Genomic DNA, 11,702 nt, shown 5'->3' with positions numbered 1-11,702 from the left:
AGGTGGATGCTGGTGATTTTGTGGATGATTGCTGGAACATTGTGGGAGGTTGCTGGGAAGTTTTGGGTAGGTAGTTGCTGGGGCGTTGTTAGGTATTTTTTTTAGGAGTTGCAGTGTGTATGTGGCCATTTTGATGCATGACTTAGTATATGCCTAATAAAGGATACACACAACAACATATGTACAACTCACAGTCTTAGATGCTTCTTTGCCTTTTGTAAAGTGCTACTGTGAATGTTATTAAACTACCATTGAGATGAGAGATGAGATCATTACTCCTGTATCATTAAACGGCTGTTACCAGTGTATGTGCTTCACATATTTATCTGACTTTTTTATTTATTTTTTTATTACAGAATCCATTGCGCAAGAATCAGACCTTCACGGAACATTAGCAACTCTCCATCCAGTTATCTATAAACAATTCCCCAGAGATCCACCCCGGCAGACGTATTTTACGGCACCTGCCAGTCAAAATGACAGGAAAATATGTGAAAACCTGAGAAAGTTAGAACGGACGGAGGGAAAAGGAGGACGGAGAGAAGGATGTGGAACAAATGGAACCTCATAAAAGGTACCAATAAGACGTCAGATGCAAGCCAGGCCCACCAATTATACGACACCACTCGTTGCTCCGCCCACTCAGCATGGGGGCGTCTGTTAGACTCATGACTCCGCCCACCACAGCTGCTGTGAGTTGATAGACAGCCTGTTTCAACACACACACACACATCATTAAAACCCGAATGCAGACCGACCTAGCTCTTTTCTTCTGTCCCTCACTCCTGTGTCCTACTCAATCACACACAGACTTTCTCTATAAAACACACACTCGTAGCCAAAAGACACGAAGGACTCAACGATCAGCTCATAAGACTTCTCTCTCACACACACACTCCTTCTGTGGGGTGGCAGAAGGTTGTGGTAAAGGATGGCCGGCACAATTCATCTCCTCACGGCTGTTTCTCTGATGTTGACTCTCAGCTCAGCAAGCGCAGAATCAACCGGTGAGTACACATAAAGTTTCCTTAATAGGTTCAAATGTTTCTTTAATTCATCATTAGTTAAGTTGCCTGCTTTAACTAATAATATGACTATTTAAGTTCTTTTAGAATAACATTTTTCTGTACTTGTTTTCACACTCTTGCTCTTTTTCTTTGACAATTGTGTAAAATTTCATGCTGAGCCTTAAATCTCACTCTAAAAGGGTCTGATTTCTTCCGTAAAGGCTGGTTTCTTCATTTTCCTCACATTTGTAATTTTATTTTTCTATTTACTTTGATCCTCTTTCAATGTGGATGCGTTTATCACAAAGCATCAGGCTCTAATTTAGTTTTTTGGTCATTGCCTGAGTATGAGAGAGTTTAAGTAAGTGTGTGTGTGTGTGTGTGTGTGTGTGTGAGTGAGTGAGAGAGAGAGAGAGAGAGAGAGAAAAGAGAAAGAGAACGGTAGTTCATTCTGGGCTATAGAAGTCATAATGTCTTTTGCAGCAAGGATGAGATTGCATTATTTTATTGAATCTGAAAGGCGGACACATAATACTTAAAGAAAACACACACACACACACACACACACACACACAAACACTGAGTACTTCCACCTAATGAGGATATAAACATTACCCTTTTAAATGTCAATGTAATATTTACATCAAGACATATGACTTAGAGAATGTTTGAACATTAAAATGACAAATAATACATAAAGCCAAATCACACATGTTGACAATCACGACCAGCATGTAAATATTTCAGCACACCATTTATGAACAGAAATGATGCTTTTGAGCAACAAACAGCTCTTTGAAATGAGGAAAATGTATTCCTCATTAGAAAGTGAAGATAAACAGCAATTGCCTCGGTTTTTGTGGGAATATACTTAGTTGATGATTAGTGATGATTGCTAAGGCATGGAAATGAGAGTCAGACAATCTTTTTCGGTTAAAACATTGGAAAAGACGTCATTCTTGAGTCATTAACATTTTTTCATACAACATTACATTTGCCTGTTTAGCCAATGGCACGTTTCCATCGCCATAACAACCAACATCTGTATTTGACATCCGGCAGTGACACCACAACGGCTGTTCGTTCACCTGGTTTCCATGAAGTTTTCCACTGAAAATTTTCAATGGATAAGGTCCAATTTGATCCCTGTCAATCTCAATTATACAAACTAAAACCAGTTGCTTCAGTTACAGGACTTTCTGTTTATAAACTCAAGATTTTAATCTGAAATTCAAGCCTTTTCTGCTTATTCTGGAACCCAACCGAACACATTTCGATCAAGTGAAATTATCTTTTTCAAATGGTTCTCACCAAATTGTGTCACTCAGCAAGCATGTTAGATATGGTCTGGGTTTCAGCATTCAGACACACACCATTTTCCCATTCACAATGCCAAAACATTCAAAATTTGAATGCATTTAAATGCCATTAGACTTGTTACAGCTGAGTTGTGTTATGTATAAAAAACAAGTAATTATTGCCATTTACAAACTTCAAAGAACTACAAATCCTTAAACATTTGTTTAGCAACATGCAACCGACTAACTAAACAGCAACAGTATTTACCGTCTAACAGAAATGACATCAACCTAAAAAGGCCTGGGCATCACTCCCAGCATGCATTAGCCTGAGGAACAATTACATGTTTGTGAGTTTTGTGTTTCATTAACACTTATGTAACATTTAAATAACATTTCCCCCGCAGTGTATAACCTCTTAACGTCACCGGACTGTCTACCGGATCTCCTGCACGGAGGTTTGGCGGAGCAGGGAGTAACAGAGCTCTTTATTCTCACAACGTTTCGTCTCCAGCCTAGAACCGGAAACACCATATTCAGCCTGTACAATCCACAAGACAACAGCAAGTACTTTGAGTTCTCTGTGCTCGGAAAACTCAACAAAGGTACGTGAACTTTGGCAGTACCATACCTGTTCAAGCTTGTGATTTCCTGTGTGGGCTTCATTTGCGTTCACTATGAAAATTTGCAGCTGACTTTAAAAGTAGAGTAGGCAATTTTCAGAGAGGCCAGCAATAGCAAGCTAGCTTTGAAAGCATAAGATCCTACCCTCCAGAGCGCCTTTCCAAAGCTACGCCTTGGACAAACGAAAAAACGAAAAAACACAAACGAACACAAGAGGAGAGCAAACAAAAGCAACATGAGAAACGGCGTTAAACTACCTCATGTCTCAAAGCTCATAACAATACAATAATGAACAAAAAATAACTTAAAGAGCACTGACCTGTGCCACCTGACTGCTGCAGATTCATTTCGGTGTTGATAGTAGGCGCGTTTCCATTACAGATTTGAGCAAAACTTTTGCAATTTTTTCTAAATGTCGACAAAAAACTATTGCGAAATGATGGCGTTTCCATTAACCGATGTTATGCGACTAAAACTTCTTTTTTTTCTCTCGCGATAAGTAAAATCATTCCAAAAACCATGGCAACGGACGTTGGTAGGTTTATGTACTATATCCCAGCCACTGCACTAGCCATTATTAATAATTGAAGGAGATGTGTGTGTGTTTTCCAATCATTAATGGTAAGGAACGACCCTTATTATACTTGAGAGCGGCACATATGAGGTGTTTCTGGGTGTTTCTCCCTCATTTCTGCTTCGAGGTCTTGATTGTGGCATTTATTTGAGGGTTTAGAATCCACTATTCCTGTAATTCTTTTGTCTTATATGAATTTAATAAAGAACTCTATCTCGTATTCTGTCCAAACACACCGCGTCATCTACGTCAGCTGACCTGTAAATGCGCAAAAACAGTTTCCATTGCAGTTTTGCGAAATATTTCTTTTTCGAATTGCCTGAAAAAGCACCTCATGCGAGCGTAAAAACTTTTTTGCGATAAATGGGAGTTTTTGCGAAATTGACGTGTTTCCATTGGGCGTATTTTCAATTTGCGCAATTTGAAGGGTAATGGAAACGCGGCTAGTGTTGCCATTAAAATGTATAAATTCGAGTCACGAATGTCACAGTTTTCCACCTCTTCCAAATTACAGTAGTTATGGTGTGAACGCAGCATAAGCTCGTTGTTTTGGTTTATGAGGAACTGTACAAGGCGTCTGCTGTTTCGGTTGTGCTGCTCGGTGACTGACGTCTGTCTAATTCTGCATAGCATGAAACGCACTGATGACGTGTGATGTCTGTGCGAGTAGGGAGCGTAGACAGGTATGTAGGACATCGTATCTTTGCATTCGGACCGTATGCAATGACTGGACGAACATTTTATGGTCCTACGAGGCAGACGATATATATACATATAAATACATTTAGACCACTTAACTTAGTGATTGCTATCAGGATGTGAAGAGACTTTCAACCAGCATAACAAAAGATGCTTCTGGAACAAATCACCTACCCTGCCTTTAACTTGGAAAAATAAAGTTTTAAGCTCTAAAGACAAGCAGAAATTACAGAAATGTGCAAATGGATAAACACTTTCTCTCTCTGCAGCTACTTTACGGTACCTGCGCAGAGATGGTAGGATGAGTACTGTCACCTTTAACAACTTGAAACTGGCTGATGGCGAGAAGCATCGACTGCTCTTCCATCTGAAGGGACTGGAGGTGGGCCACCCAGGGGGCTTCCCGCACGGCCAGGGGGTGTTACCGGTGCCCGGGGTGGAGCTGCACCTGGACTGCAGGCTGGTGGAGACGCTGAGAGATTTACCAGCTGTGTTTAATGGCCTAAACAATCACCAAGGAGTGGAGTTAAAAACTATGCAGGGGAAAGCACAAGTATGCAACATCATAAACAGTTACACACTCACATGCTGAGATATATTTGAAGGGTTTTGATGCATGCACTAATACACTAACATAAACTCACCATTGTGCTCCTTCTGATCTGATTGGCAGGAGCAGTTGGAGGAGCTCAAACTGGCATACGGTGATTCAATGGAAAATGTTGCATCGCTGCAGGACTGCCACACTCATCAGAGCGACTCCGTACAGACTTTAGGTAACAACTCGATTTTTACATTTCTGAAGAAAACACGAGTGGTCCGAAACTCATGTGCAAAAATCTGCCACCACAATTTTAGGGTGTTATTGGTGGTTAGCAAACTTTTCCCATCCAAGACACAATATCAGCATAAATCTGAGTGCACCTTTGGGGAATAGATTACAAAAGATAAGATAAATAAATAGAGTGAAATATATGTCTGCTAAAATTTAAAAAGCGTTTTTTGTTTTGTTTATAAAGGGCTTAACACGAAACAGCTTACGAATCAGATGCTGGAGCTCACAAAGGTCATTAATGAGCTGAAAGATGTACTCATTCAGCAGGTAAAACCTTTCTGCCCATTTTCCTTTTGTACCCCTTTGTTTAATGTTCTTAATTTCCACCATCCATTACATATGACCCAGATTTCGTATATTTACAGGTGAAGGAAACATCTTTCCTCAGAAACACCATCTCTGAGTGCCAGGCCTGTGGTAAGACATTACATTGAGCACGAGCATGATATCGAGTTTGTTGGTGCAGATATTCAGATAAGAGACCCAAACAATATATATTTAAATCATGGGAGTGTTCTGTTACAGGCATATGAATGCTTCAAACCACACCATATATGTGACCCTAGACCACAAAACCAACCAGTCATTATGGGTCAATTTTTTTAAATTTACATTTATACATTATCTGAAAGTTGAATAAATAAGCTTCCAATTGATGTATGGTTTGTTAGGATAGGACAATATTTGTCAGAGATACAACTATTTGAAAATCTGGAATCTGAGGGTGCAAAAAAAAAATCAAAAATTGAGAAAATCACCTTTAAAGTTCTCCAGTTATGTTCACGATTTTGCTGCATTCACTCACAAAAATAAATGTTATATATATTTACAGTAGGAAATTTACAAAATATCTTCACGGAACATGATCTTTACTTAACATCCTAATGATTTTTGGCATAAAAGAAAAATCGATAATTTTGACCCATACAATGTATTGTTGGCTATTGCCACAAATATACCCGTGCGACTTAAGACTGGTTTTGTGATCCAGGGTCACATATGCTAAATATTATTGATTAATGTTAGGTCTTGGCGGAACGGAAGTGGTGAAATCAAAATGCACTCCTGGAGTGTGTTTCCGTGATGATATGTGCATAGAAACAGACGAAGGGGTGGAGTGCGGTCCATGCCCTGATGGATACACTGGAGATGGATACAGCTGTGACGACGTTGATGAGGTATATGCCTATTTATTTAAAGGGTCATCTCATGACAAATTACATTTTTCATGATCTTCTAAAATAGCCTGAGGAAAGTCGATTGACCAAAATAAATACAATTTTGTAGCGATGCAAGCTTGAGTAGTGTGGGATTTTATATGTTGATCTACTGAAATAAAAAGTTTTTGATGTACTAAAAACATACTGCAACTTTCAGACCTCAAAAGTTTGAAACAGAAATTAATGAATACATGGCCACTCACTTTTAGTTTTAAGTTACACCTTATAGTTGTTTAAGTTGACCTGTCCAGGCACATTGAGGTAAGAAAAATAACTGATTCAGACTTTCTTTAAAGTCTCAAGAGAGTCTAAGAATGGTCTATTTAATCAAAGGAAAACATTAATGAAACTTAAATTAAGACTTTTGTTTGAAGTTACATTTATGGACTTTTTCACCTTCATTTTAATAGGACAGTATAAAGTTAGACAGGTTAACAATGGGAGGGGAAAGGACCATGAGCCAGAATTCAAACTCAGGTCAGCCTAAGCGCAGCTGCCTCATATGTCGAAGCACTAATCTTGTTTGATTGCATGACATTGCCATGCATTTTTGTGTCTTTTGCAGTGCCAATTCAACCCCTGCTTCCCTGGTGTGAGGTGTGTGAACATGGCTCCAGGGTTCCGCTGTGAGGCATGTCCTCTTGGATTCACTGGCAAACCATTGGAGGGTGTTGGTGTGACCTATGCACAAACACACAAGCAGGTATGTCACTGATGTATTGGGGCTAATGCAATGTTCCCTAATGCATTCAATTTCTATGTAAAATGAAGTGTAAAGATAAAGCAATCCCCCAGCGCCACAGTGTGCACGTCATATGTTGTAACGCATAAGTTCAGACATTTAAAAAAAAAGGACCATTTACCACTGATATTTTGATGCACAGCCTGAGTGACGAGCAAAAGGGTGTTTAGTGTATGATTGGGTATGTGTGCATTTCCTAATTCCTACATTTTCTTTAGGTGTGTGATGATATCGATGAGTGTAAAGGACCAGATAATGGAGGATGCACCGCCAACTCCATCTGTGTGAACTCTGTGGTGAGAACCGACATGTTCATAATGCATTTCTATGATGCAAAGTGCCATCATATGTCACAAAGACTAGCACCTTAAAGTGTTATATGTGTCATGTGTAGGGATCATATCATTGTGGCCGATGTAAGACCGGATTTACAGGGGACCAGATCAGAGGTTGCAAGCCAGAGAAAAGCTGTGCAAACCGCCTACAGAACCCGTGCGACCCTAATGCACAGTGCATAGAGGAGAGAGATGGCACCATTACATGCCAGGTACTTTGAAACACACATTTACACATATGAAAAAGGCATTATGATCAAGGGCAAATGCTAAGAGTGTGTGTGTTTACTATAGTGTGGCATTGGATGGGCTGGAAATGGTTATCTCTGCGGTAAAGACACTGACATTGACGGGTACCCTGATGAGAAACTGCGCTGCCGCGACCCAACCTGCAGAAAGGTAATTATGGCAACAATGCAATCGATATTGACTTGCTTAGGGCTCTGGTGACATCACTTGCCTGACTCTGGGAGAGATGATTCATATTTTGTCCTCAACACCAGGATAACTGTGTTACCGTTCCAAACTCGGGACAAGAGGACGCAGATGGCGATGGGAAAGGCGATGCATGCGACCCAGATGCAGATGGAGATGGAATACTGAATGAGCAGGTAAACACACAAACATTTACACACACATTCATGCCGTGGTTGTTTATATGTTAATGCATTGCAGAATCTCACACTAATTATTCCTTTAAAATCTGGTTATTAAGTACACTTTGTTCCTGTGTATATGTATGGATTTTAGGATAACTGCTGGTTGAAGCCAAATGTAAATCAGCTGAACAGTGATAAGGACAGTCATGGTGACGCATGTGACAACTGTATCCGAGTGGATAACCCAGACCAGAGAGACACCGATTCTGATGGCCTCGGAGATGCATGCGATGACGACATGGATGGAGATGGTAAGAGATACCCATATACATACACACACAGTGAAGTACATCTAAAAGTCTTGATGATTTGGTTCCAATAAAAGACTGGTCCTTTTTGGTACTGAGTCATTCCCATTTGTGGTGTCTGATTTTATTGATAATCAGGGATCAAAAACTTCCTGGATAACTGCCAGCGAGTGAAAAATCGTGATCAGCTGGATCGTGACGGGGACGGTGTGGGAGATGCGTGCGATAGCTGTCCTGACATCCCAAATCCAAATCAGGTACATTATTCACAGACAGCCAAATATTCCTCATATACTGTTCTGTTCTTTTTTTCTTAATACTTACATTCAATCCTCTTTTCCCCAGTCTGACATTGACAATGATCTTGTTGGAGACTCTTGCGACACAAATCAAGATAGGTGTGAAAAAGTCCATCATTCATGCAACAGAGATGCAACATGGTTTCCTTTGCATATCAGGTTCTTCATTGTTACACCAAAATGATGCATTATCATTTTTTGTATCTTCAGTGATGGCGATGGTCACCAAGATAGCAAGGACAACTGCCCGCTGGTAATTAATAGCTCCCAACTAGACACGGATAAAGACGGACTTGGAGATGAATGTGATGATGATGATGATAATGACGGTATTCCCGACTCACTGCCTCCTGGACCAGATAACTGTCGGTTAGTGCCCAACCCTGACCAGATAGATGACAACAGTGAGTACACCACTAATACTTACATAGACACAGCATGCACTGTACATTATTCTGTGATCACCGACTCACCCAGAATGTACATAAAACAAAAACAAAAAATTAACAGTGCCTGTCAAGATTTATAAAAGTAGTTGACGTACGACTTTGCACTATATTCCAAGTCTTCATGTGTAAGCAACAGGCAGCAAATGATCCCATTATTCACAGAAAGTATTGTACTTAATGCAGTGAACATACAGAAATCGTATTACAATCATCCCTCACTCACCTGTTCATTTCTACAGATGATGGAGTAGGCGACATATGCGAATCAGACTTTGACCAGGACAAGGTAATCGACCGGATCGATAACTGTCCAGAAAATGCAGAGATCACGCTGACAGACTTCAGAGCCTATCAGACAGTTGTGCTGGACCCAGAGGGTGATGCTCAGATTGACCCCAACTGGGTGGTTCTTAACCAGGTATAGCAAAAGATACATAGAATTTTATGTATTGTGTTTGAGACATACAATTCTGACAAATTCTTTGCCTTGCTGCAAAGGGAATGGAGATTGTCCAGACCATGAACAGTGATCCAGGCCTCGCTGTTGGTGAGTGGATGCATGTTTTTCCATCATGATTAATGATATATTTGATTATTTACACGAATGACACCATTCCCCTCTCCGCCGACCAGGTTACACTGCATTCAGTGGCGTTGACTTCGAGGGAACGTTCCACGTGAATACGGTGACTGACGACGACTATGCCGGCTTCATCTTTGGATACCAGGACTCTTCCAGTTTCTATGTGGTGATGTGGAAGCAAACGGAGCAGACGTACTGGCAGGCCACGCCGTTCAGAGCCGTAGCTGAACCTGGCATTCAGCTGAAGGTTGATCAGCTCAATTTCAATATATATGATCTCTAAATGTGTGAGAAACTAATCTTTATCTCTCGCTCTCAGGCAGTGAAGTCCAAGTCTGGTCCAGGTGAGCATTTGAGGAACTCTCTCTGGCATACAGGCGACACTAATGATCAGGTGCGTCTCCTGTGGAAGGATCCAAGGAACGTTGGCTGGAAGGATAAGGTGTCATACCGCTGGTACCTGCAACACCGCCCACAAGTCGGATACATCAGGTGAGCTAATCAAAATTCAGGTGACTCAAAATTGAAGCCAAGCTAGCAAATGAGAAAGAAAAGTGTTAAAAAACAAGATGATTGTATGTGTGTTTTTAGGGTTCGTTTCTATGAGGGTACAGAGCTGGTGGCAGATTCTGGGGTGACAATTGATACCACTATGAGAGGAGGAAGACTGGGAGTGTTCTGCTTCTCTCAGGAGAACATCATCTGGTCAAACTTGAAGTACCGCTGCAATGGTGAGAACACAAACATATGTTATACACTGAAGTTGGAACAAGCATAAACATATCCATAACTGTTCAAATAAAGTAATTAAAACAAAGAAATGAATACTTTAACTCAGCAAGCATGCATTAAACTCATTAAATGTGTTTATATATAATTATAACATTTCAAACGTTTGAATGGTAGTGTATATACAAGCAAGTATAAACTCACACCATATGCTCAAAACTTATTACAGAGCCTACGCAATTATCATATAGTATTTTACCATCATCTCTTTTGCAGACACCATTCCAGAGGACTTCCAGGAGTTCAGTACACAACATGGCATGGACCCCCTGTAAATAATTCCCTTCATGCTATGTTTATACTAACACACCATTACACACAGTCCTATGTGTGTCTCTGAAAGTGTGAAACACATTTGTACACAATGTGTGTGTGTAGAATTGGGATACGTGTATACACAATGTGTATGCCATTTTTTTTTTAAATCAACTAATTTTTTTACTGTTTATTAGGTCAAAAATCTTTAGCAAATTAGCTAGATCATATGACATTTAGATGAGATGGACGTTATTATTTCCTGTTATCAGTCAGTTACAATTTATAAATCTCAGCTACATGCCTAGAATGCAAGTAGATTTGCATCACATTCATTGAACATTTACAAGAACGGATGACACATATTACGATAAAAGATAAGTAAACCTAAACTTGGAGTGTCACATTCATGTCTGGTACCAATAAAAGAATCTATTCAAAATATGCGACAACATTTTATGTCAATCTGTCCAATGTATGACTACTGTTCTTCCATCTGACTAAGATTTGTATGTTCTGTGGCCCAGAGACAACATCTCTGTTGTTAGAGAGCTAGCCAGCTGTATTCAAAGGTAACATCCTAAATGAAACCTTCTGATTTGGAATCGGGATACTTGACTGTAGCTAAAAGGTATCTTTAATTGTGTTTCCTACCTTTTGGAACATCAGGAGCATGCCTATTATGCTTTAAAATGCTGTTTTGGCCGGCAGCTCACTAGGGTTTGGACCAGAGCTTATGTTTGATGAGAATTTAAGTTAGTTTGTTCACATTAGAGGCTGTTTGCTCTGCAGCATTATTGCCAGAGTGAGTTAACTGCGAGAGTAAAGAGTCTCTCCTGCTGTTTTTGCTCTTAGCTCATGCTAACCTCAGCAGTTCTTGCCTCCGTTCACATTCCTCCTTATGTGGAAGCTGTTTTATTAGAGAGTTTGAAGGTGGGAAAAAAAGCTTAGACTGTTCAGAACATTTAAACAACATGGTCAGCAGATGGCAGTATGGCCTTTACATTCACTGACTATTGCTAGAACAGTCAGTTCTCATTACTGTGTTCTCTCTTCTCCGCCTTGCCTCATGTCTGTTACGCGTCT

At 40.2% G+C, this 11,702-nt stretch overlaps 1 protein-coding gene across 1 annotated transcript; it reads left to right on the top strand.

The window, feature by feature from the left end:
• Positions 1-721: 721 nt before the first annotated feature.
• Positions 722-11,066, top strand: thbs4b (thrombospondin 4b). Its single transcript, XM_084387415.1, has 22 exons — positions 722-1,007; positions 2,713-2,910; positions 4,472-4,755; positions 4,876-4,978; positions 5,222-5,304; positions 5,403-5,454; positions 6,064-6,215; positions 6,823-6,960; positions 7,218-7,295; positions 7,394-7,546; positions 7,629-7,733; positions 7,838-7,945; positions 8,085-8,244; positions 8,380-8,498; positions 8,587-8,639; positions 8,751-8,944; positions 9,229-9,407; positions 9,488-9,536; positions 9,623-9,819; positions 9,892-10,064; positions 10,164-10,303; positions 10,578-11,066. Exons 1-22 carry the CDS (start codon positions 932-934, stop codon positions 10,634-10,636), a joined length of 2,853 nt encoding a protein of 950 aa, XP_084243541.1. The 5' UTR covers positions 722-931; the 3' UTR covers positions 10,637-11,066.
• The last annotated feature ends 636 nt before the right edge of the window (positions 11,067-11,702 follow it).

Source organism: Rutilus rutilus, assembly GCF_951802725.1.
Source record: "Rutilus rutilus genome assembly, chromosome: 18".
NCBI lineage: Eukaryota > Metazoa > Chordata > Actinopteri > Cypriniformes > Leuciscidae > Rutilus > Rutilus rutilus.
Note: the sequence above shows the minus strand (reverse complement) of the source record. Positions and strands in the feature narration are given on the sequence as shown.